The 25,293-nt window shown below is 36.4% G+C and overlaps 1 protein-coding gene across 1 annotated transcript in view; it reads left to right on the forward strand.

The window, feature by feature from the left end:
- Positions 1-25,293, forward strand: part of NSF (N-ethylmaleimide sensitive factor, vesicle fusing ATPase) — a 203,698-nt gene that overhangs the window by 16,801 nt on the left and 161,604 nt on the right. The window contains exons 2-4 of the mRNA XM_020997492.1: positions 12,336-12,421; positions 18,161-18,260; positions 22,249-22,288. Coding sequence (XP_020853151.1) covers positions 12,336-12,421; positions 18,161-18,260; positions 22,249-22,288 — 226 coding nt within the window. The remainder of the gene's footprint in view (positions 1-12,335; positions 12,422-18,160; positions 18,261-22,248; positions 22,289-25,293) is intronic.

Genomic DNA, 25,293 nt, shown 5'->3' on the forward strand with positions numbered 1-25,293 from the left:
TACTGGGTCAAAGGGTATGCACAGTTTTATAGCCTTTTGGGCATAGTTCCAAATTGCTCCTTAGAATGGTTGGATCAGTTCACACCTCCACCAACAATGCATTAGTGTTCCAGTTTTCCCACATCTTCTCCAGCGTTTATCATTTTCCTGTTTTGTCATATTGGCCAATCTGATAGGTGTGATGTGAGATCTCAGAGTTGTTTTGATTTGCATTTCTCTAATCAATAGTGATTTAGAGCATTTTTTTCATATGACTATAGATAGCTTTAATGTCTTCATCTGAAAGCTACTTACTCATATCCTTTGACCATTTATCAACTGGGGAATGACTTGTATTCTTATAAATTTGACTTAATTCTCTATATATTTTAGAAATGAGTCCCTTATCAGAGAGACTGGTTGTAAAAATTATTTCCCAGTTTTCTATTTTCCTTCTAATCTTGGTTGCGTTGGCTTTTGTTTGTACAAAAACTTTTCAATTTAATGTAATCAAAATTATCCATTTTGCATTTATAATGTTCTCTGTCTCCTGTTTGGTCATGAATTCTTCTGTTCTCCATAAGTTTGATAGGTAAACTATTCCTTGCTCTCCCAGTTTTGTTATAGTATCAGCCTTTATATCTAAATCATGAACACATTTTGACTTTATTTTGGTATATGGCGTGAGATTTTGTTCTATGCCTAGTTTCTGCCATACTCTTTTCCAGTTTTCTCAGCAGTTTTTGTCGAATAGTGAGTTCTTATCCCAGAACCTGGGGTCTTTTGGGTTAAAACAGTAGATGACTATAGTCATTGACTACTGTGTCTTGCATACCTAACCTATTCCACTGATAATGGAATGGATTCTTTTTTAATTTCTATTTATTTATTTATTTTATTGGCTCCTCACAAGAATATTTTTATTTTTATTTTTATGTTTTTTTTCCATATGCTTTTGAGTTGAAAATTTTTCTCCCTTTTCCTCTCTACCACCCTCCCAATCTGACATAGGCTTTACATTTACATACCCATTAAACATATTTTTACATTAGTGAAGTTGTAAGTAAAAATTAAAACCAATAGGAGGAACCATCAGAAAGATGAAACAAAACTCAACAGAAGGTAAAAATAAGTGATAGCGATTCAACTTCCATAGTTCTTTCTTTGGATGTGGACAGCATTTTCCATCCCCAGGCCTCTGGAGATGTCTTAGATCCTTGTAATGCTGAGAAGGGTTCAGTTTAACAATATTAGTCATTGTGTAATGTGGCTGTTCTTGTGTACAAAGTCCTCTTGGTTCTGCTCACTTCACTCAGCATCAGACCATATAAGTCTTTCCAGGTTTTTCTGAAGTCAGCCTGTTCATCATTTCTTATAGTACAATAGTGTTCCATTACATTCATATACCACAACTTGCTCAGCCATTCCCCAGTTGATGGGCATCCTCTCAATTTCCAATTCTTTGCCACCACAAACAGAGCTGCTATGAATATTTTTGTACAATGGAATGGATTCTTAAAGGAAAGGGAAGCAGTGATTAGAGATAGCCAGCATGGCTTCATCAAGAACAGATTATGCCAAACTAATCAAGTGGGTTGTTTTTTTTGACAGAATTATTAAACTAGGAGAAGGGAATGCTGTGTGTATAGTGAACATAGAATTTTAGCCAAGCTTTTTTTTTTTAATGTCAATTTGAAAGTCACCAACAAACATGAGCATTTCTATATACAAAAGACATAAAGAGGATTATGTATAACACCATCAAGCTATGATACTAATATGACTTGTTTTTTAAAGTATATGTTAAATTTTACAAAGAGATTCTAAAATTGCTCTGCTTTTTGGTGTCCTTTTGAACTTCCTTCTGCTATCTTCTATATGTTTTTAAAAGCTTTTCGTTGACACTTTTCTTTCCTTTTGGGGGGGGGAATTCCTATTGCTACACCTTTCTCTCTATAACTTCTCCTCCTGCAAATAAGCCCTGGCTTGTAATAAAATAAATTTAGAAAAGAAGAACAAATTTTCACCTTGGTTATGTCTTTAAATATAAGTGTTATCTTGCACCTTTGGTCATCCACCCCTGAATAATTCATTCTCAGTATTGTGGAATCATGATTGCTTATTTCATTGATCATAGATCTTAAGTCTCTCACAGTTCTTTTTCCTTTAGGTTGTAGTCATTGTATAAGTTGTTCTCTATTCATTTCATTTTCATTAGTTCTTTTAAATCTTCCCAGATTTCTGAAACTTTGTTTCTAATTCTTTGCAATAACCAAAAGTGCTGATATAAGATACATTTTTTTACATGTAAGTTTCCCTCTGTCTTTGATCTCTTTGCGGTATATATTTAGTATTACTAGGTCAAAGGGCATATAACATTTTGTTCAAAATTGCTTTCCAGAATGGTTGGATCATTTCATAGCCACATCAGTAATGCATTAGTGTGCCTGTCATCCTATGGTACTTCCAGCAATTGTCATCTTTTTTATTGTCTTCACTAATTTGATAGGTATGAGGTGGAACTTCAGAAATTGTTTTAATTTGCATTCTTGTTATTATTAGTGATTTGGAACAACATTTCATACAGTTGTCAATAACTTGTCCATCTTTTGAGAACTGCCTGTTGAACTATTGTGGAATAGCTCTTATTCTGCTATATGTGTATCAATTCCCTATTTATCTTAAATATCAGACTTTTATCAGAGGAATTTGCTTCAAAGAGTTTTTCTTAGTTCGCTATTTCCCTTCTAATTCCAACTATATTGATTCTGCTTCTGCCCAAATTTTAAAATTTTATATAATCAAAAATTTTCATTCTATCTCCTGTGATCCTTTCTGTTATTTCCTTGGTCAAGACTTCTTTCCCCATCTGTAGTTGTAAAAAGTATCTCTTTCCTGCTCTTCTGATTTACATTTTTTTTTATATCTTGGTCATGTATTAATTGGGAGGTTATTGTAGCCTATGGTGTGAGTTATAATTCTGAAATACAATACCCGTTTACTTTTCTATGCATAGGAATAAAATAGACTTTTTCTTGATCTAAGATTAAGAGCCAGAGCAGAACTAGAACAACAGTTTTGACAAGACAACATTCCAAGGAAAGGCACTCTGAGCAATACACTGATAGACCATGATGCTAGAGGGCTGAAGATGAAGCATGCTTCCCACTTCCTTCCTGAGAGGCAATGAAATGCAGAGTGAGACATGCAATTTTTTGATATTGCCAACATAGAAATTTGTTTGGCTGGAACTATGCATTTTTATTATGAAGATTTTATTTATTTTTTATTGTTCCAAAACAACCTCCAAAAAACAAATCCCAAGAGATTATCAGTAATGGAAAAATGCTAGAGGCCTTTCCAAAAAGATTGGTCTTAAAGCTGGTATTTTCATTGTTATCACTATTATTTGATACACCTCTAGAAATGGCCTACATTGTAGCAGCAAGAGAAGAGAAAAACTGAGGGAATAAGCATAGATACAGAGGAAACAAATTACCACTTTTGTTAAGATTTAGAGAACCCTAAAATTCAGCTAAAATGAAACAACTCTGGTAATGTAGCAGGATATAAAATAAACTTGCAAAAATCATTGTTTCTGTATTTTACTAATAAAACTCAATAGGAAAAGATAGAAAAATGAATTTTATCCAAAACAGTTACAGAAAGGATAAAATATGAGTCCACTTACACTGTCGTCATATGAATGCAACAACAAAACATTCTTTAGAAATAAAGAAAAACTTAATTGAATTTACAATTACAGTTTGTCTGTAAATATTTACAGTTTGTCTGTAAAATAAGCTGGAGAAGGAAATGGCAAACCACTCCAGTATCTTTGCCAAGAAAACCCCAAATGGGGTTATGGAGAGTCAGACAGACTGAAATGACTGAACAATAACCATACTGAACTACCAAAGTCAATCAATAAACGTTTATTAAGTGCTTACCATATGCCAGGCACTTTGCTAAGTGCCCGGGATACAAAGGAAGATAGAAGATGATCCCTGCTCTCAAAGAGCTCACAGCCTAATGGGGGAGACAATGTGCAAACAACTATGTACAAACAGGCTATATACAGGATAAATTGGGAATAATCAACTAGGATTAAGGTGGGATTTTAGAATTTTTAGATGTAGAAGGTGGAATTTTAGCTGAGATTTGAAGGAAGTCAGGGAAACCTTCCAGACATGGTGTACAGGCAGTGAAAATGCCTGGAGTTGGGAGATGTAGTGTCTGATTTGAGGAGCAGCAAGGAGGTCAGTGTTATTGGACTGCAGAGTATGTAGAGGATGGAGGGTAAAAAGTGTAAGAAGACTGGAAAGGTGGGAGGAAGGGTAGGTTATAAAGGGCTTTGAACAACAGGATTTTCTGTTTGATCCTGGAGGTGATAAAGAGCCACTGGAGTTTGTTGAATAAGAGGGTAACATGATCGAAGAATTATTGAAAGTAGGTACTGGCATTTAAAAATCTTTGTATCCTTAGTACTTTGTACATAGTAAATCCTTAATAAATGCCTGTCAAATGATTCTCATCAAAGATAAAGAAACTGGTTACACAGTTCTTAGATGTCAGGTCATAGCCACAATTCAAACTCTCAGGTCTCCCAACTCCACGGCTAGTATTATTTCTCTTTACTCATAACCTTGAGTAATTTCTTTTGCTCTTCTAAGTTTCCTCATTGGTTAAATCCCTTCCAGAACTAACATTTCATGATTTTATGAAGTTATATTTGTATCAAGAAAACAATTAAAATGAGCAGGCCTAATATTAAGAATAGGAGAAAAAATCTTAAATTTTTGTAGTATTTTATTGTTTTAAAAGTTCTTTAACATGCATTATTTTATTTGAAGAGTCTAATACTTTGATAGAGGGAAGAGCAATGTATTCTTAAGCACTTGAACTTTGTGGGATTGGCAGACATTGAAGTTTGTAGTTAACTTATGTCAATGGCTTTCATAGTTTTTTCTACAAATAACATCGTGTTTAGAGGATTTCGTGGTATTCAGGGGAGATGGGAAATAAGGTAATGTATGGAAAACCTTTTCAGTTCATAGTTAAAATCCATTATTCTTAAAGTCTGTCTTCATAATTTTTAAAGGGAAATTTAAGGCTGAAAGGAACTACAGGAGATCAGTAAGGTGAATAGTGATGTGTGTGTGTTTGCAAAGATGGACCTCCAACAGGGGCTATTCAATGATGTGCTCTGGGAAGAAAGAAAACAAAAACAACTCCCCAGAATTGGCCTCCAAGGCCATTGTTATGTGAATGTGTCATGGAGACCCGAAAGGTCTCTGCCATTCCTTCAGACAGTATACTGAGCGGACCTCTACTACCAAGAAGTCAGGCATTTGCTCTGTAGCCTCTGGGGTGTGAACTAGGATAAGCCAGCGTTGCCAGAGTCTACTGTCAAATAGAGGTTCTGTTTTCATGAAATCAGAGAAAATGTAATCAACTTCTAAAAGGCTTTAAACACAGGTTGTTCTCTGGTTGTTTAATTTTTCTGTTCCTCAAATCTTAATTCATTTTCATAGCAAATCCATTTTTCATAAATAATGCAAATAGGCTTGTTTTAGATGAGCAGGGAGGAGAAAGATCAGGAATGGTAAGCCTGGGCCCTGCCACTAACTGGCTCTGTGGCTGTCATTCTGTTCAGTTAGTTCTAGTCTCCAGTGCACTGGGGTCACAAAGACACAAACAGAACAACAGTCTGTGCCCTGCTCGGGCAAGTCACTTGACCTTGCTTGGCCTCAGTTTACTCATATATAAAATGAGTTGGATTGGAAGTGCTTTTCAGCTCTAAATCGGTGGTTCTATGCACATATATGCAAAAAGGTATAGTATAAGGACAATTTAAGAGGGAAAGAATATTAACATCTGAGGGGATCTAGGAAGGCTTCACAGAGAAAGTGGCAACTGAGCTAAGCCATGAAGGGAAGACAAGCATTCTGAGAAACAAAGATGAAGGAAGAGTGTGCATTCTGGGTATGTGGAATGCACTGAGCCAGATGTACTGTTGGGTTTAGGGGATAGCTAGTTCTCTAGTGGAATTTGTGAAAGGGAATAGTATTTTAAAAGGCTGGAATACCTATGGTTTTGAGAGCCACATTGTGGAAGGCCTGAAATGCTAGACTGAAGAGTTGATATTACTCTATAGGCAGGGAGCTACCAAGGGTTCTTAGGCAGGTAATAAAATGATAAGACCTGTGCTTTATGAAGATTATTTGGATAGATTTTCAGGTAATGCTTTAGAGAGGGGAAAAATTGGAATTAGGGAGTGCCATCAGGAGGCTGTCACCATAGTCTGAGCAGGAAGTGATGAGGGCAGGAACTAGGATGATGGCTGTGTGCATGAAGTCAGTTATCAAGCATTTACTTATTTATAGATGCCCTAAATTAATTTATAGATTCAGTCCCATAGTAAACTATAAAAGTCAATCAATGAACATTTATTAAGTACTTGTTATTACCTGGCACTGTACTAAGGCAGAAAGAAAGACAGTCTTTGCCCTCAAGAAGCTTAACGGGGCAAGGCAGCAAGTAAAAGAGTGCTGCAAGGCTGGAGTAGGGGAAAATGAATATACTTCCATGAATACGGGGGTATGGGAGACAAAGTCCTGCTGCCTTTCCAGTCTTACACCTTACTCCCCACCGTGTACTCTTTGATTGAGTGACACTGGGCTCCTGGCAGAAAGAAGTGCAGGCAAGGGCTTTTTAGGAGTTTGGCTAGGAAAGGAAGGAGATACATACAAAGAAAACTTGAGATAATAAAGGCAAAGGGAGAGGGCCTCACTAAGTTCCAGACAAAATGATCTTATTTGCTGTTCCCTGCCATTGTAGACTGTACCTTAAACCTGGAATGTGTTCTCTTTTCACCTATCTCCTTAAAATTTCTAGTGTCCTTCAAGACTCAGCTCATGAGAAGACTTTCTGTATCTCTGCCTCTTGCATATAGATGTCTTCATGTGTCTATTTTTATATTACATCTCTCTGGTAGGATTGTTGCTTGAGGTCAGACACTCTTTTTCTTTTTCACTTTGTATGCACAGTGCCTTACATGTGGCCTTGCATGTAGCAGGTACTTGAATGCTGGGTGTTCTGGATTGACTAAGGAAGGAAGCCAGATTGAAACAGACTGAGATACTAGTGGGGACCTGCAGAGATGCAGGCAGTGAGTATAGACAGTGAAGATGATTCTTTCTGGGAATTTAACAAGGCACAGCAAAGATATACTACAAGACTATAGCTTTAAGGGAAGGCTGGGTCAAGGAAGATTTTTTTTTTTAAGCCTTGACCATTTTTGAAGGTTGAGAGGGGAGAAGCCAGTAGGTAAGGAATAATTAAAGATGAGAGTGAGTGAATGATGGGCAGGTTCATGGAGATAGGAGGGAATGGAATTGGTATAACATGTAGCAAGCCTGGGCGAGGAGGAGGGCCAGCTCTTACTTAGAATCTCTAGGTAAGAAGGAAAAACTGTTGAAGGCTTTTGAGGTATGGAGTATGGGAGATGAGGGAGATCAAGAGACACATTCTCAAATTTCTCAGCCAAATAGGAGCTGAGGGTTCAGTCCACACCATTGTCCACATACCTGGAACAGTTGGGATCTCAAGCAGATGTCTAGTGCTCCCTTAAGGTCTTCACATACCCATGTGAATGCTAAAGTGACAGAGGACTCAGACAAAAAGCCTTACTTGATGCTAAGTGCGTGCTTATTGGAAGCCTTCCTTCAGGTCCTCATTACCTAGCTCCTGGACTGCTACCCGTGGATAGGTAATTGGTTTTCCCAAAGCCAGTCTCTCTACTCTGTAATCCATCTGCCTCTCTCTTTTTTTTTTTTTTTGGCTAGGCAGTGGGGTTAAATGACTTGCCCAAGGTCACACAGCTAGTACGTGTTAAATGTCTGAGGTCATATTTGAACTCAGGTCCTTCTGACTCCGGGGCTGGTGCTCTATCCACTGTGGCACCTAGCTGCCCCCCCCATCTGCCTTTTGATCAGATTTATTACATATTACTCGTTTTCATACATTACGTGGACAGCCGAACTGGTCTTCTTGCTCTTTCTCATACATGACATTTTATCTCCTGTCTTCAGGTTTCAGTTATGTGTTCTCTTTCCTTCTTCAGTGATTTTAGTACCTGGCTAACAGTCTTTCTCTCCTCCCTATCTATTGTCATCGTCTTTGGAAGTTCAGCATACATATTGTCATTTGTCCTTCCTTCTCCAAGAGGACCATGACGTCAGGAAGGTGATACCATGACTTGCAAGTGGATTGGGTTTAAGGGAGAGCTGTGGAAAGGCATCAGCCTCACTTTCTGGGCCCAGTGGCAAGATATAGATTGAGATGACTGGAGATGGCCCTGGATGTAGTGGGAAACCTTGGCCTTTTTAAGCTAAGGTCTTTCTTAGGTCTCAGTTTGACTGAGGCACAAAACATATTGATACTCTTCTCAACTATCCTAATATCCCAGTTCTTCATTCTATTCAATTCCAAAGATCTACTCCTCCACCCCACTTCAATTATGCAAAGAAATGTTCGTAATGTTGATCTAGCATCATTCACAAATGTCCCACTTCTGTGTTCATGAACTATGAAATTCCTATCTCATCACAATCTTCTATCATTCCATCTTTCTCTGTGCCTTATGACCCCCAACCCTATTCATTCTCACTGTGATCTCCATCTTCTCCACCCCTCAGTTTTCCCCAGGCCATTATCTCTGCATTGGCTATACTCTTGTCCCTTCCCCATCTCGACACCTTGGTAAACCAACTCAACGCTACCCTTCACTTTTAAATCCTTTGCCCTCTTGTTCTATCTTCAGTCCCACCTTGCCATACTCTGAACCTGAGTTAGACTATCTGCTTCATCATTCCTTCCTATTCATGTGCTGCTGAATGGAGCCTAAGAAAATCATCAGAGTCCTTATTGGGCTCACCACAATTTTATGTTATCTAATCTCAACTGGGCCCTCACTGCAGCAAGGCAAACATTTCATCCCTCCCTAATTGAACTACTATCCCATCCTTCAGTGGTTGTGCCAAACTTTTTTATTTCTCCTTAAAAGTCCCATGGCATTTCTAAGCCCTACCCTCTCAGCCAAGGACCATACCTCATTCTTCACTGAAAAAATTGACAACATTCCCTGAAAACTCCCCTTTCACTACTTCATATTTCATATCACTCACACATCTCCCTCCACCATCTTCTTCACTGTCAGACAAATAGGCAGCTGTTCTTGCCAAGGCAGACCCTTTCTCCTGTGCCCTTTCTCCTGTCAACTTCTCCAGGAAATTGCTCCCACTGTCATCCCTACTCTCTCTTACCTTCAGCATCTCCCTATCTACTTTCTCCTTCCCTGTTTTCTATAGAAATGCCTTTCTTCCCCATCCTTTAAAAATCCTCACTTGATCTGAGCACCCTATCCCCTTCCTCTTATCCCCTTCATAGTTAAATTCCTTAAGAAAGCAATCTATACTCAGTACCTCCATTTCTCCCATTCTCTTCTAAACCTCTTCTTTTTGGCTTCTGATGTAGTCATTCAATTGAAACTGCTCTCTCCAGACTTGCCAATAATGCTTAATTGGCTAATCTAATGGCCTCCTTTCAGTCTTGATCCTTCTTGATTTCTCTGCAGCACCTGACACTGTTGAACATCTTCTTCTGGGTATGTTGTCTTCTCTAGTTTTTTGTGACACTTATCTTTCCTGCTTCTCCTATCTCTTTGACTGCTTCTTAGTCTCCTTTTCAGGTTCTTCATCCATACCATCCCCACTAACCATGAATGTCCCCCAAGGTCCACTTTCCTTTTTGCTGTAACCTGTCTCACTTGGTGATCTCATTGGCTTCCGTGGGTCCACTTATATCTACGCAGATGACTTCCAGATGTAGTCTCTCTCTTGAGTTCAGTCACACATCTCCAAATGCCTCCTGGAATCTCAAACAGGATATTCTGTAGGCTTCTCCACTCAATATGTCCAAAACAGAACTCATTACTTTTTCCCCAGCCCTGTCCTTTCAAAATTTCCTGTTACCACCCCCCCTGTTCCCAGTGGCTCTGTATTATAGTCTTGGTGTTATCTTTTGACTCCCCATTTTCACTCACCCCATGCATCCAATCCATTTACTAAATCTGGTCATTTCTATCTTTATAGCATCACTTATATATGACCTCTTCTCTCCACTCAAACAAGCACAATTCTGGTTCAGGCCACATTATCTCTTGCCTTTTGATTAGTCTTCTGCCTCCAGTCTCTCTCCATTCTAGCCCATTCTTCACTCAGCTGCCAGTGATCTTCCTAAACTTAGGTCTGACATGTCTCTCTCCTGCTCAAGGAACTCCCTCTTGAATTGAGGATAAAATACAAACTCTTCTGTTTGACATTTACATCTCTTAACATCAGGCTCCAGCCTACTTTTTTGGACTTTTTACACATTATTCCCTCTTATGTATCCTATGTTCTAGTTTCTACTTTCTGTTTCCTCTATGTGACATACCATCTCCTGTCTTTGTGTCTTTGCTCTGGCTTTCCCCCATCCCTGGAATGCCCTTCCTCCTCATTTTTGCCTCAAAGAGGCTATCTCAAGGCTCAGCTCAGGGGCCACTTCCTTCAAAGGGCCCTTTCTAATTCTCTGGTTCTTAATCTATTCCTCTAAAATCTTTGGAGTATTTTGTATGTACTTCACAGGTACTTCCAAATGTTTTCTGTCCCCCAGTAGAATGAGAACAAGTACTATCTATATTGTATTTGTATCTTTAGCATATTGTGCGATATCTGGCATATGATTGAGTTACCGCATCTGGAATATTGTGTTCATTTCTGGGGGCCACATTTGCAAGGGACCTGGATAAGCTGGAGAGTAAACAGAGGAGGGCAACCAGCATGGTAAAGGGTCTGAGTTCATGCCATGTGAGGATTAGTTGAAAAAACTGGGTATAATTAGTCTAGAGAAGAGAAGACTGATTGGAGACATAACCATTTTCAACTATTCAAAAGTTTGTCCTGTGGAAACTTGGCCCTTAAAGGCAGAAAGAGTATTGGCTGTTAGAAGTTACAGAGAGGCAAAATTAGTCTTGGTATAAAGAAAAACATCCTAGCAGAGCTATCCAAAACTGGATTGACTTGTTTGATATAAGAAAATAATTTCCTTGTCATTTGAGCTATTCAGAAGCAGAATGGACCGTGTTGGGAGGGAATGGGTTCCCAATCATTGGAAGTTTCACACAAAGGCTGGATGAACCTTCTCAGGTGTGTTATACAGAGGATTCTTTTTTTGGTTATGAGTGAACAATAGGGCCATTAAAGTCCTTTCCAGCTCTGAAATTCTGTAACTTGTTTGGTGATCAAACTTTTAAATTGGATCTTATTAAGGTCATGTTCTGTTAATAAGTGGTCACAGATGGCCATAGTTAACCAACCTTTTAAAAGCAATGATCTGTTTCCTTTTCTGTTATTCTGCCTTTCAATCTTGATTTTTGAATAATAGAATAAACTTTGGTTTGAGATTTGAAGAACAAATTTAGTAAAGAGAAGAGAATATATTGGTTTTTTCCTCCTTTGTCTAGTTCCTTGCACACAGTAGTTGCTTAATTTTATAAAAAATTAATGATTATTTATAGTCTGATCAGACTGTGATCAACAGTATTAATTTGTTTAGTCAGCATGCCTTGATTAGTCAACATACCTTGGAGAGTTGTTGAAAAGATGCTTTCCCACAGATTATAGATTAATTGCAAGAATAAATCTGATGTTGCCTCTAAATTTTTACAATAACAAACTTTTTAGAAAGTCTGTTGATGAAAGGCTTCCCAAAGGGCTTTCACTATTTTTAATATACCCTCCAATTCATTTTTGTTGAGCAATTTAAAAACTGATTTCTTCAGTTTCTTGGAGAACTATTTCCTAAGCACTACTTAACCTCCCTGTACTCAGTCTTCCACCCCCTGTTCCTTTTATCTGAAAAGTTCTCTCCTCACCTCTGCCTCTTGGAATGCCTTGCTCAAGTGCCATCTCCCAGAAAAAGCCTTTCCTGACCTCCCAGTTGTTAATGTTCCCCCCAAACTATTTTGTATTTATTTCATATTTACTTACCTGTGTACACTGTCATTTCCCATAGCAGGCTATAAGCTGCTAGAGGGCAAGGATTATTTGGTTTTTCATTTTCTCTTCCCAGAACCTGACAATGTTCCTGGCACCTAGAAGATGCTAATTAAATTGAACAGCCTCTTAGCATAAATGGGTCATGTTGGATAAAAATCTTGGATTTACTTATTGTATCTGTTATGACTAGGAATAATATTAGGAGAGAGCATGACATTTTTATGACCTTCTTTTTCCTCCCTTATTCTCATATAGTCTATGCAAGCAGCAAGATGCCCTACCGATGAGTTGTCATTGAGCAACTGTGCAGTTGTGAATGAAAAGGACTTCCAGTCTGGCCAGTGAGTAATCAGTGCTTTTTTAAAAACAGAACAAAACAAAACTTTTACAAAGATCATTTTAGAAACTTTTGGACATTGCTTTATTGATTGGAGAAAATTGGAAATGTGTTTATTTCCTGCATTTGTTTAGGTGGGGAAGAAGAGATGTGCAAGAGGTGTGTGCTTTCAGATTTAACTTATATATTTTATTAATCATTAGCGTATGTGTTATCTGGGAGAGCCAGCTGGCACAGTGGATAGAGCTCTGGGCCTAGTGTCAGGAAGACTCATCTTCCTGAGTTCAAACCCAGTCTCACTAGCTGTGTGATCCTGAGCAAGTCACTTAACCCACTTTGCCTCAGTTTCCTCATCTGTAAAATGAGCTGGAGAAGGAAATGGCAAACCACTCCAATATCTTTGCCAAGAAAACCCCAAATGGGATCATGAAGAGTCAGACACGACTAAATAGCAGCAAAATATGCATTATGTAGAGGCATAAACATTGAATTTTTTAGATTGCTTTATGATGACCAAACTGAGTGGTTTTTTGCAATATATATCATAACCTATGCAGCATGAGAGCTGGAAGGTGCACAACAAACACAAGATCTTTGCAAATAACATTTTAAACAAATTATAAAATGTTACTAGCCTATCAGTTAGGTCTAGCTTCCCCTACCCACCCACTGCCAAAAGTTAAGAAATCTTCCAAACCTACTATCAACTTTAAGCTTCTATACATAGAACATTTGACATTTCCTTAGTCTTGATAAAAAAGTATTTCAATTTCCATAGTATTTGTATAGTAGACTGTGGCAAATCTTGTTTACAACTTTGTGCCATAGAATTCTCAGGCAACCACCTGAGCCAGACCCCTTGTTTTATAAATGAAGATACTGAGACTCAGAAATTGTATTGGCTAATTAGTGACAGAGCCTTTGTATTTTGACTCTTGCCAGCTCTGGTGCTTTTGCAATATTCTATGTTGCCAGTACCTTAGCTGTAAAGTGGATTCAGGCTATATGATTTCTTTTTTTTTTTTTAATTTAAAAAAATATTTTTTTTTAGGCAGTTGGGGTTAAGTGACTTGCCCAGGGTCACACAGCTAGTAAGTGTCAAGTGTTTGGTCTGAGGCTGGATTTGAACTCAGGTACTCCTGACTTCAGGGCCGGTGCTCTATCTACTGCACCACCTAGCTGCCCCTCGGGCTATATGATTTCTAGATTTCTAATATCTCTTCTAGTCCTAAAGTCTGATTTTAAGGCAAAATTTGCCACAGGAAATCTGCCATTTTAGATAATCAGAGCACTCTGTATTTATGAAGGCGATACTTTAGATGTAATGAAGTATCTGGAACAGGAGAAAATGGAAGTAATTAAGCACTAATATTGAAAAAAATTAACAATCATAGAAATCTTTTTTAAAATAAATTTTTATTGATACCTTTGTTTTTATATCACTTACATTTCCCAATTTATCATTCTCTTTCTCTCAGAGAGTATAGATATTTTAGTCACTTTCTTTGCATAACTCCAAATTACTTTCCAGAATGGTATGACTAATTAGCAGTTCCACCAACATATTAAATGCTTTCCTTTCCACGAACCTTCTGTCATCTTTGCTGAGTGAAACCTCAGAATTGTTTTGACTTGTATTTCCCTTTTTATTAGTGATATGGTTGTTAATAGTTTACAAATTTTCTTTTAAGAACTGTTTATTCATATCCTTTGACCACTTATCTATTGGGCAAAGACTTTTGGTCTTATCAATTTCTATTAAGTTATCTATATATCTTGGATATCAAACTCATAAGAAATATTAAATGTGAAATTTTTTATTCAGTTAACCATTTTCCTTTTAATCCTAGTTGCATTAATTTTATTTATACAAAAGCTTTTCAATTTCATGTATTAGGAACTCTTCTTTTTTAGGGAAGATAGGGTTAATAGTCTGTCGCTTGTTGGTTAAGAGTTTGCTCTCTAGCCATCATGGTGGAAGGTATCTGACATGGTTCTCTTCTAATTTTTTTATGGTATGAGCTTTAATATTCAAATTACATGTCCATTTTGGGATTATTGTAGTATATGGTGAAAGATGTTGATATGAATCAGAAATCTAATAGGAAGAAATAGTAAATCAACACTTTTCATAAAATGAATATAACTTAAATTCCTTATAATATTGTATCTAACTTCTTGCTTGTTTGATCTTCTAGGTCTAGGAGACAACTGAAAATCAACTGCTTAGATTTACTTGGCATTTTTATGAATGTGCACTGTAATCTACTTAGAAGTGACTCATTACAGTTTTATGTACCATAATTTTGTCTGTTCTGCCAGTCTGTCATGTAATTTGATGCAATTTGAAAAACAATAAGATTACAATTTAGATTCGTGACTACCAGTGAAAAGCACTTTTCAGAGGGAGGAAATTCTTTTTTTTATTATTATTATTCTTTTTTATTTTATTTTATTCATTTATTTTTCATTTTCAACATTTACTTCCATAAGATTTTGAGTTCTAAATTTTCTTCCTCTCCTTCCCCTTCCCCAAGATGGCATGCAATCTGATATAGGCTCTACATATACATTCATATTAAACATATTTTCACGTTAGATCATATTGTAAAAAAGAATTAGAACCAATGGGAGGAACCACAAGAAAGAAAAAAGAAACAACAAAAAAAAGAGAGCAAATAGTATGCTTTGATCTGCATTTTAACTCCATAGTTCTTTTCTGGATGTGGATAGCATTTTCCATCATGAGTCTTTTGGAGTTGTCTTAGATCCTTGCTTTGCTGAGAAGAGCTAAGTCTATCAAAATTAGTTATCGCACAATGTTGCTGTTACTGTGCATAATGTTCTCCTGGTTCTGCTCACTTCACTCAGCATCAGTTCATGTAAATCTTTCCAGGTTTTTCTGAAATCTGCCTGCTCATCATTTCTTATGGAACAATAGTATTCCATTACATTCATATGTAATGGATACAGACCTAGAAGTGGTGTTGCTGGGTCAAAGGAAATGCACAGTTTTATAGCCTTTTGGCCATAGTTACAAATTGCTCTCTAGACTGGTTGGATCAGTTCACAACTCCACCAGCAATGTATTAGTGTTCCAATTTTCCCACATCTTCTCCAACATTTATCATTTTCCTGTTTTGTCATGTTGGCCAGTCTGATAGGTGTGATGTGGTACCTTGGAGTTGTTTTGATTTGCATTTCTCTAATCAATAACGATTTAGAGCATTTTTTCATATGACTATATAGATGACTATAATTTCTTCATCTGAAACTTCCTACTCATATCCTTTGACCATCTATCAATTGGGGAATGACTTGTATTCTTATAGATTTGACTTAATTCTCTATATATTTTAGAAATGAGGCCCTTATCAGAGACACTGGTTGTAATAATTCTTTCCCAGCTTTGTGCTTCCCTTCTAAGTTTGTTTGCATTGGCTTTATTTGTGCAAAAACTTTTCAATTTAATGTAATAAAAATTATCCATTTTGCATTCATAATGTTCTGTCTCTTGTTTGGTCCTAATTCTTGCATTCTCCATAAATCTGGCAGGTAAACTATTCCTTGCTCTCCTAGTTTGCTTATAGTATCAGTCTTTATATCTAAATCGTGTACCCATCTTGACTTTTTCTTGGTATACAGTGTAAGATGTTGTCTGTGCCTAGTTTCTGCCATACTATTTTCCAGTTTTCTCAGCAGTTTTTGTTAAATAGTGAGTTCTTATCCCAGAAGCTGGAGTCTTTGAGTTTATCAAACAGTAGATTACTGTAGTCATTGACTACTTTGTCTTGTGTACCTAATCTATTCCAGTGATACATCACTCTATTTCTTAGCAAGTACCAAGTAGTTCTGATGATTGCTGCTTTACAATACAATTTAAGATCCAGTATGGCTAGGTCACCTTCCCTTGAATTTCTTTTCATTAGTTCCCTTGATATTCTGGACTTTTTGTTCTTCCAAATGAATCTTGTTATTTTTTCTAACTCTATAAAATGATATTTTGGTAGTTTGATTGGTGTGGCACTGAATAAGTAAATTAACTTAGGTAGAATTGTCATTTTTATTATATTAGCTTGGCCTACCTATAAGCAGCTGATATTTTCCCGGTTATTTAGATCTGACTTTATTTGTGTGAAAAGCGTTTTGTAATTGTATTTATATAGTTCCTGGGTTTGTCTTGCAGGTAGACCTCCAAATATCTTAGAATGTCTATAGTAACTTTAAATGGAATTTCTCTTTCTATTTCTTGCTATTGGGCCTTGTTGGTAATATATAGAAATGCAAATGATTTATGTGGGTTTATTTTATATCCAGCAACTTTGCTAAACTTGTTTATTATTTAAAGTAGTTCTTTAGTTGATTATCTAGGATTCTCTAAGTATACCATCATATCATCTGCAAAGACTGATAGCTTTGTTTCTTCTTTGTCTATTCTAATTCATTCAATTTCTTTTTCTTCTCTTAATGCTAAACTAACACTTCTAGTACAATATTAAATAGCAGTAGTGATAATAGACATCCTTATTTCACCCCAGATCTTATTGGGAAGGCTTCTAGCTTATCCCCATTACATATAGTGGTTGCTGATGGTTTTAGATAGATGCTACTTATTTTAAGGAAGACTCCATTTATTCCTATGCTCTCTAGTGTTTTTAATATGCATGAGTGTTGTATTTTGTCAAAAGCTTTTTCTGTATCTATTGAGATAATCGATTACATTATTTCTGTTAGTTTTGTTGTTGATATGGTCAATTATACTGATAGTTTTCCTAATATTGAACCAGCCACATTCCTGGTATTAATCCTATCTGATCGTAGTGTATTATCCTTATGTTAAGTTGCTGTTATCTCTGCTAATATTTTATTTAAAAATTTTACATCTATACTCATTAGGAAAGTTGGTCTGTAATTTTCTTTCTCTGTTTTGGCTCTTCTTGGTTTAGGTATCAGCACCACATTGTATCATAAAAAGAATTTGGTAGGACTCTGCCTATTTTCCCAAATAGTTTATTTAATATTGGAATTAATTGTTCTTTGAATGTTTGAATGTTTGCAAATCCATCTGGCCCTGGAGATTTTTTCTTAGAGAGTTCATTGATGGCTTGTTCAATTTCTTTTTCTGAAGTGGGGCTATTTAAGTATTTTATTTCCTCTTCTGTTAACCTGGGCAATTTGTATTTTTGTAAATATTCATCCATTTCACTAAGATCGTTAAATGTATTGGCATACAGTTGGGCAAAGTAGGTCCTAATTATTGTTTTAATTTCTTCTTCATTGGTGGTGAATTCACCCTTTTCATTTTTGATACTGATAATTTGGTTTTCTTCTTTCTTTTTTTTAGACAAATTAATCAAAAGTTTATCTATTTTATTGTTTTTTTCCCCCATAAAACCAGCTGGAAGGAAATTTTTACTGTTTTTTAACTTAATCTTAACGACAAAAGAGAACTGGCCCTAGCCATTTGATTTACCTAGAGAACAAGAAGTCCGTATAAATTGTTACTTGTGATGAACCTGAGTAATTAAAATGTACACTGAGGCCTTGCCAAAATTTCTGAATTATTGCTTTAACCACTGAAAATTTTGCATTCTATTTTTGGGCATTTAGGTATTTGGTAAAATGTCATGTATACTCTAAGAACTCAATAAAATCCATTTGTTAGTAATGAACATTCTGGGGAAAGGGGTCCTAGCCTCAGTTTCCTTTAAAATGAAATACTGTCAATATTTCTTTCCTTTAGACATGTGGTTGTGAGGACCTCACCCAATCACAGATACACTTTTACACTCAGGACTCATTCATCGGTTGTTCCAGGCAGCATTGCCTTCAGCTTACCCCAGGTAACACTGCTATTCACATATCTCTCGAAGAATTCTTGAAAATGGTGGCAGGATCATTGCTTTTATCTAGATGCCATCTTGTAACTTCTGATTCAAGTAGAAGATAATTTCATGGGTTTCATGTTACAAGGAATATAGGCATACGTTTTTCCAGGAGTTTTTTGCCATGACCATCCTAAGTATCTTTGCTTTTATTTCCATGATCTTTTCTCTCTCTACATTTTAATTTTGCTATTATGTTAGTTGACTTAGATCGTTGAAGCAGGAGGCTATTTATCAAGGTATTCCAGTATTAATACCCAAGGTAAAATAGAAGTTAAAACAGCAGTCATCTTGAAAAGTTGTCTTATGTCCTCAAATTATGTAATACAATGTAATATTATAATGTAAAATTGTAGTGTAAAATTATATAATACAATATGATTTTTAAAATTCAGTATTTTAATATATGAATTTGACAGCTCAGGAACATGTCCAAAAATTTATATGTCTGATTGGGCACCCCTAGTAACCAAAGGCAATCTGAATGTACTATTACAACAGCTCTAAAACTCTGACCTTTATATTGCTATTCTTGTAATAATACCAATGGTCACATTATTTTTATGGTTAGGTGGGTAGTTAATTGCTTCCAGCACATAGTACACTTGCGACCCATAGCAACTACTTTAATAAATAATTGACTGACTGACTGCTTCTTCAGGTTGTTAGTTAGTACCAGCTTTAAACTTCTGTCCTAAAAAGTAGGGCAGCTTCAGCACCTGAGAGGTACCTGGAGGACAGAATTGGGTAAAAGAAGCCTAAGATCTGGACCAGCCCCAGGATTGTTCAGGGGGTTTCTGGCAGATGTAGTTTTATTCAGATGTCTTGATTCCTTTAATGTAGCATGAATTCTATAGGGAGAGACCTCAAACTACCTTTCTATTCCATCCTCTAACTTTAGAGTTTCACAGACATATGGGAACTAATCTATTCTGAACCTTCTGGGGAATTGGGTGGAGGGGGGAAGGGGGGTAGCAGGTTGGGAGAGGGTCTGCATAAGTGTGTGAATCAGGTCAGTCTAAGACTAGTTTTATCCCTGATCTGACCAGAGGACGTTGTTCCAGAGATAAAAGTGTGACTTAGAGAAATAGTCTTAAACTCAAATTGCATCTAAAAAGAAAATTTCTATACATAATTTATTTTACTGCTACTTCTAAATCTTTATTTCTCTCCACAAGGATTTGTTAATTTAGTTACATATTGTTCAAACAAAGGGACACTTCTTTATCTGAACAGAATGCTGCTGAATATAAATTGGGAGTCTGGGACAGCTCAGAGTCATCTGTGGACTTCTGGGTGTTAGGTACCTGATCTACAGCAAGCTTAAGGCTCTTGCTTTGTGGTAAATTACTTATTTCTTCAATAGTTTGCTGTTGTGCTGCAAGGTAATGAAAGGTATTGTGTGAGACACCAATATTGTGATTAGTTTTCATGAATTGGCTTCTGGAGCTTGGAGAACCAGAAGGTATAGTGAAAGGATAATATAGTGGAAGAGAATCTGGGTGGGGAGGTGAAAGGTAACTAGGAGGATTGACTAGTTGAAAAGCTGTTGTGGTTGGGCTTGAACAGAATGAAGTTTATTGCAAAAACCTGTGATGCTCAAGCATCTATCTGAGGTTTTCCAACCCTCTAATAATTACTCCTTTCATTGTGCTTTGAATCTTAATCAGAAATAATTAATATTGAGAGTGAAAGCGTCAAGAATGCTGTACATGGTGTCTAGGCAATTATAGTCATGATCATAGTTCTAGGACTGAAGGGAACCTCAGGGGCCTTCATTTTACAGATAAAGGAAATTGAAGCCTATAGAGGTGAAATGACATACTAAAGATTATACAGGATGCAAGTGTCAGAGATGGGATTTGAACCCAGGTCTTTCTAGATCACTGGATTTGTATCCTGCTTCTGGCAAATCACAGCCTCTTTGAACCTCACTTGTCTCATTTGTGGAAGGGATATACCCATCTCACAATGTATAAGGATCAAGTGAGATAAGGCATTTTACAAAACTTGAGGCTCTATGTAAATGTCAGCAGCTGTTATTGTTAGTTATAGCTCAGACTTGAATTTCTTACAAATCACATTCTGGCCTTTCATTTCCTTCTGGCCAGTCTATCTGTCTAAAATGTAGAGAAAGGTCTTAAAGGATTACATGGTCCATGTTGCCAATTTTTGTCTTCTAAATTGTGCAAAAATGTTTTCATAGCATTTAGAGCTGGAAGGACCCTGAAAGATCAGCCAGTCTGGTGCCCCTATCTTGCAGATGAGGAAAATGTCCCAGGTCATAGAGGGAGTAAGAAGGAGAGTCAAGACTTGAGCCCAGGTCCCCTAATCCTACATCCATTGTTCTTTCTATTACACTGTGGTTTATTCAATTAAGAACTCTTTGAAAAGAAAATTAAAGCACCTTGTAGATATAATTTATTTTTCTCAGGATAATTTAATTTGTGCTATTTATTCATTGCTTAGGAGAAGCAGTCTGGTATGATGGCTAGAGAGCTGGAGTCAGAATCAGTGAGATCTTGCCTCTGACACATTTCAGCTGTGTGATCTTGGGCAAGGACACAACCTCTCAGTGCCTCCAAGCAAACTCTGGAGACTACTTTTTAGAATGTTTGTCCATCTGCATTGATAGGGGAGTTTTCCTCACTGGGGAGCTTCATATACCTATGAAGTCTCAGATTTGGAACAAATTTATTGCTCAGGACCTCAGACTGCCAGCGAGAAATCTGTTGGTGTGGATTTAAAGGTATCACATGTCAGACTCATCCCATCACTTATAAGATAGATACATAAAAGCAGAATTCCTTTTTATGAGATTAAAAGTAAATAAAGACTACATATAGGCAGAATGATTTATGCCTGTTTTATTATCATTAATTCAGTAAACATACTCAAAAAATGAGGGTAGTACCTCATTTATTGGTCATCATCAGCTGTTTTATGTAAGTGAAATTTTTTTTAGATAACCAAAGCTTTCCCCTTCAAAAGTTCTGCAGCTGCTTTTATTCAAACATTTTGGAAAGAGATATTTCTAAAAAGTATTATATACTATCCTGCCCTGCCTTTAAAAACAGAATATTGACCATCATCTATCTTTTTCATGATGATTCTGAGTAATCCTTATACCCTTAAGGAGGTGTAGCACAACTGTATCTGATTTTTGGTGTTTCTACCTACTTCATTTACCATCAGGCTGTCTAATGGTAAGTTTATAACTGTTATGATTTCTCACGTATTTTTACTATGTCAGCTTCCAATATCCCTTTATGCCTTTTCTTATTTACTTATTTGTCTCCTTTATGCCAAGAAACCAGGTCATTTTGTTTGTTAAAGAGCATGTAGTAAATAACAATATACAGTCTGTAAATGAGAATTGAGGTACCTCCCCAGGAGAAAATATACTTGACATTTTAAAAATGCCTATTACATGTAAGGCACTAGGCAATACAAAGATTGAAAAATGACAGTCTCTTTGCTGAAGTAACTCATAGTGTAGTAAACACATGGTTACTTGGCCCTTTGCAAATAGGTGGGCTAAGCTACATTGGGCAGATTAATACCTGGATTATATCCTGTAATAGCTTACATTTATATGGTGCTTTAAGATCTTGAAGTATTACAGGTATTATTTGATCCTCAGTAACTATGTGAGATGTATAGTGCAAATATTATTATTCTCCCTACTTTATAGGGGAGAAGATGGAAGTTCAAGAGAAGTAATTACCTCAGATCATATCACCAGTATGTGGGGAGCAAGGACTCTTCTTATTCAGAGCCTGGCTTGCTTTATACTTCTACACCATCCTGCCTCCTTGTGCAGGCACATACACTAGACTTTTTCTGTTGAATACATACATTTCCCTGGAACAAAGAAAGTTCTTACCATGTTTCTTTGCCTTTGATTAGTTGTTTCCTGAAGTGCCTTTTTTTTTTCTCTCTGCAGCGGAAATGGGCTGGACTTTCTATTGGGCAAGAGATAGAAGGTAGGTATATTATTTAACTTTTAAAATTATTCTCCATGATTTCCCAAAATTATTGAACTAAATGGATCTACATTTTTCTTTATTTGAGTGTATGTCAGACAATAAGAGTGGACATTCACTGTGTTAAGAAAACTCTGTTAAAAGCCCAGAGTATAAAGGAAATGTCACTACCTCTTAGGAGTTTAATTGAGTGGGAATCAGGGCAATCACATATTACATAGTTTACAGAATATATACAGGGCAAATATGCAAACTTTAAATTTTTTCAAAGTATGAAGTGCAAACAAATATAATTATTTGGAATTACATGCATAGTAAGTGCTGAGATAATATAGAAGTGAATGTAATCTTATTGGAAACAGATGAATTTAATTGGGGAAGTCTTTCTTTGTGTATGTGTATGAGGAGAAGCAGATTTTACAGTTTTTCTTTTTTTTTTATTTTGACCTTAAACAGCAACAAACTTGAACATTACAGTGTAAGAAGAAGATCTGAAAAGAGGATCACCTATGAAACTGTAAACTTAGGTTATTTGTAGTTTTTTAAGTGTATGTTAAATTTAACACTATATTAACAAAATGCCTGCTTTTCTGTGTCTCCTCCTGAACTTCCTTCTCTCTGTTATGTGTTCTTTTAATGTTTCAGTACAGTATATTTTTTAATCACTGTCACTACCCACCAACTCTCCCTCCTTACTTTCAAAACAGAAATTTTCCTTTGTAATAAGTGTAGTCAGGTAAAACAGATCAGCACATTGACCATATCTGAAAACAGAAGTTGCATTTGGCACCCCTAGTCCATCACCTTTCTGCCAAGAGGTGGGAAACCTGCTTCATTATTGGTCTTCTGAAGTCACGATTAGTCTTGGAATTAAACAGCATTCTAAGTCTTTCATAGTTGTTTTCCTTTACATTATAGAAATTGTTTTCCTGATCTGCTCACTTCTCTCTATATAAATCTTCCCAGGTTTTTCTGAATCCATCATATTCACCATTTTATAAGGAGCAATAAGGAGTGGACTTTAAACAGGATTTTGAGGTCAAGGAAGAATATGGCTTGGTAGAAAGGATAGCAGAAAGACAGTCTAGGAAATGAAAACAATATAAACAAGAGCATAGAGGTAGGAACAGATATAATTGAGGGGCAGGAAATAGGTTTGCCAGGTTAAATTAGGAAGTCTGAAATGTATTTTAGCAGGAGAAAAGGGTGGGTTTTGCTATGTGTATAGGACTTTGAAATACACACAAAGGAGTCATGTGATTGCTTCCTTATCTCTCAAGTGAAGAGATTGTACTAGATTATTTTGCATTCCTTCTAGCTCTAAAATCCTTTGGTTCTATAAACTTAGACTTTATTCAAGAGTCAATTGGAAGTCATTGCATTTATCTGACTTTCATCACAGTGATTCTTAAAGAAAATGGTTCTAAGTTCCCTTCAAAAGGGAGATTGGGGAGAAGTTTGATGAATTGAATAGGTCTTGGATGAGTGTTTTGGCTGTAGAAATGGATAAAGATAGGATTTGAGGAATGCTGAAGAAGGAAAATTGGAAGTCTAATGATTTTACTTTCCCAGGTAGAGTGGAACATTTTTTTTTTCAAGTTGGTTAGGAAGAATGAAAACTTGGCTTTGGAGGAGGCTATTTGAGATTGAGAGAGAGGGGTAGATAGGAGAGCTACAACACAGTTTTCTCTGAAATAGATTGTGAAATCCTTAGTAGTAAGGGGAACATCAAGGAGGAGAATTTGGAACTTGAAAGAAAACAGAAGATTTTAAATAATTAAGGGGTGTAAGCTCTATAATAAAGGAAGAATAGCATTGTCTAGAGATGCCTGTGGCAGCATATAACAGTTGAGTATGAACTTGTTTTGGGTTGGGTGAACTATACTATATTTTTAGCAACAGCACACTCTAAGAGGGGAGGAGATGGTTAATATATTTTCTTTTTAACTTACTCTTCGGAATGTTTAATTTCTTATCAAGGATATGGTTACTTGTCAGGCATCTGCTTTTTTAAACATAGAGATTTTCTTTCTGTTGATGCAAACTTTTTATGGATGAGGGGAGGTCAGAAAAAATAATCATCATTAACCTTCTGGTGATTAGCCTCTCCTGGTTTACCTAGGCTGGTCCTTCCATGATAGGCCTACCATCCTTCCATACCTGAAGCCTTCCTTTTCAGCTATATAGGGAGGACCTGTCAGAGTTTTTACTAGGATCACTTTCATAATGGAGCATTGTACTATGGTTTCAGTGGAGGATGGATGGTTTAATAGAGCAACTTCTAAACCTGTACTAGAGAAAACCTAACAAAAAGCTAATAACTAACATTAGCACTATGTGCACTTAGGTCAGGCATTCTGGCCTGAGAAGAAACTTTTATGTATTTTAAAAAATATGTTTTCTTGATGTCTTTTGTCTTTACCTTATAGTCATTTCACCTCTTTCTTTCCAGTTTGAATCTTCTTTTGTGACAAAGAAAAGCAATTAAGAAAAAAAATGATACGGTGACTACATGTGATATTGCATACATTACTGTGTACTCATATTCCCTCTGTATAAGGAGGGTGGTGAGGAGATAAGTTTCATTATCTGTTCTTTGATATCTTCATTTTTATTTTCAGTTATTTAGAGTTTAGCTTCCTTTTAGGGATCTTTTCATTGTTGTAGTCATTGTACATATTTTCTTGGTTCAGCTTTTCTTCTGCTCTGCATCTATTATGCAAATCTTTGAACTCCAAATTCCTAATATCCCATACTCTTTAATATATAATAATATTCCATTAAATTCATATAACATTTTTTAAGTCATTCCCCAATAAATAGGCACCTACTTTGTTTCCAGTTCTTTGCTACCACCAAAAAATGCTATGAAGGTTTTGGTACATATTGGATCTTGTTCCTACATTTTGATTTACTTGACCAACAGTGGGATCTCTGAGTCAGTGTCAAAGGGTTTAGAGAATTTTTTCACTTTTCTTACGTAATTCTCAGTTGAAATCCAGAAC

Source organism: Phascolarctos cinereus, unplaced genomic scaffold (genome assembly GCF_003287225.1).
Source record: "Phascolarctos cinereus isolate Bilbo 61053 unplaced genomic scaffold, phaCin_HiC Scaffold_5;HRSCAF=322, whole genome shotgun sequence".
Taxonomy (NCBI): Eukaryota; Metazoa; Chordata; class Mammalia; order Diprotodontia; family Phascolarctidae; genus Phascolarctos; species Phascolarctos cinereus.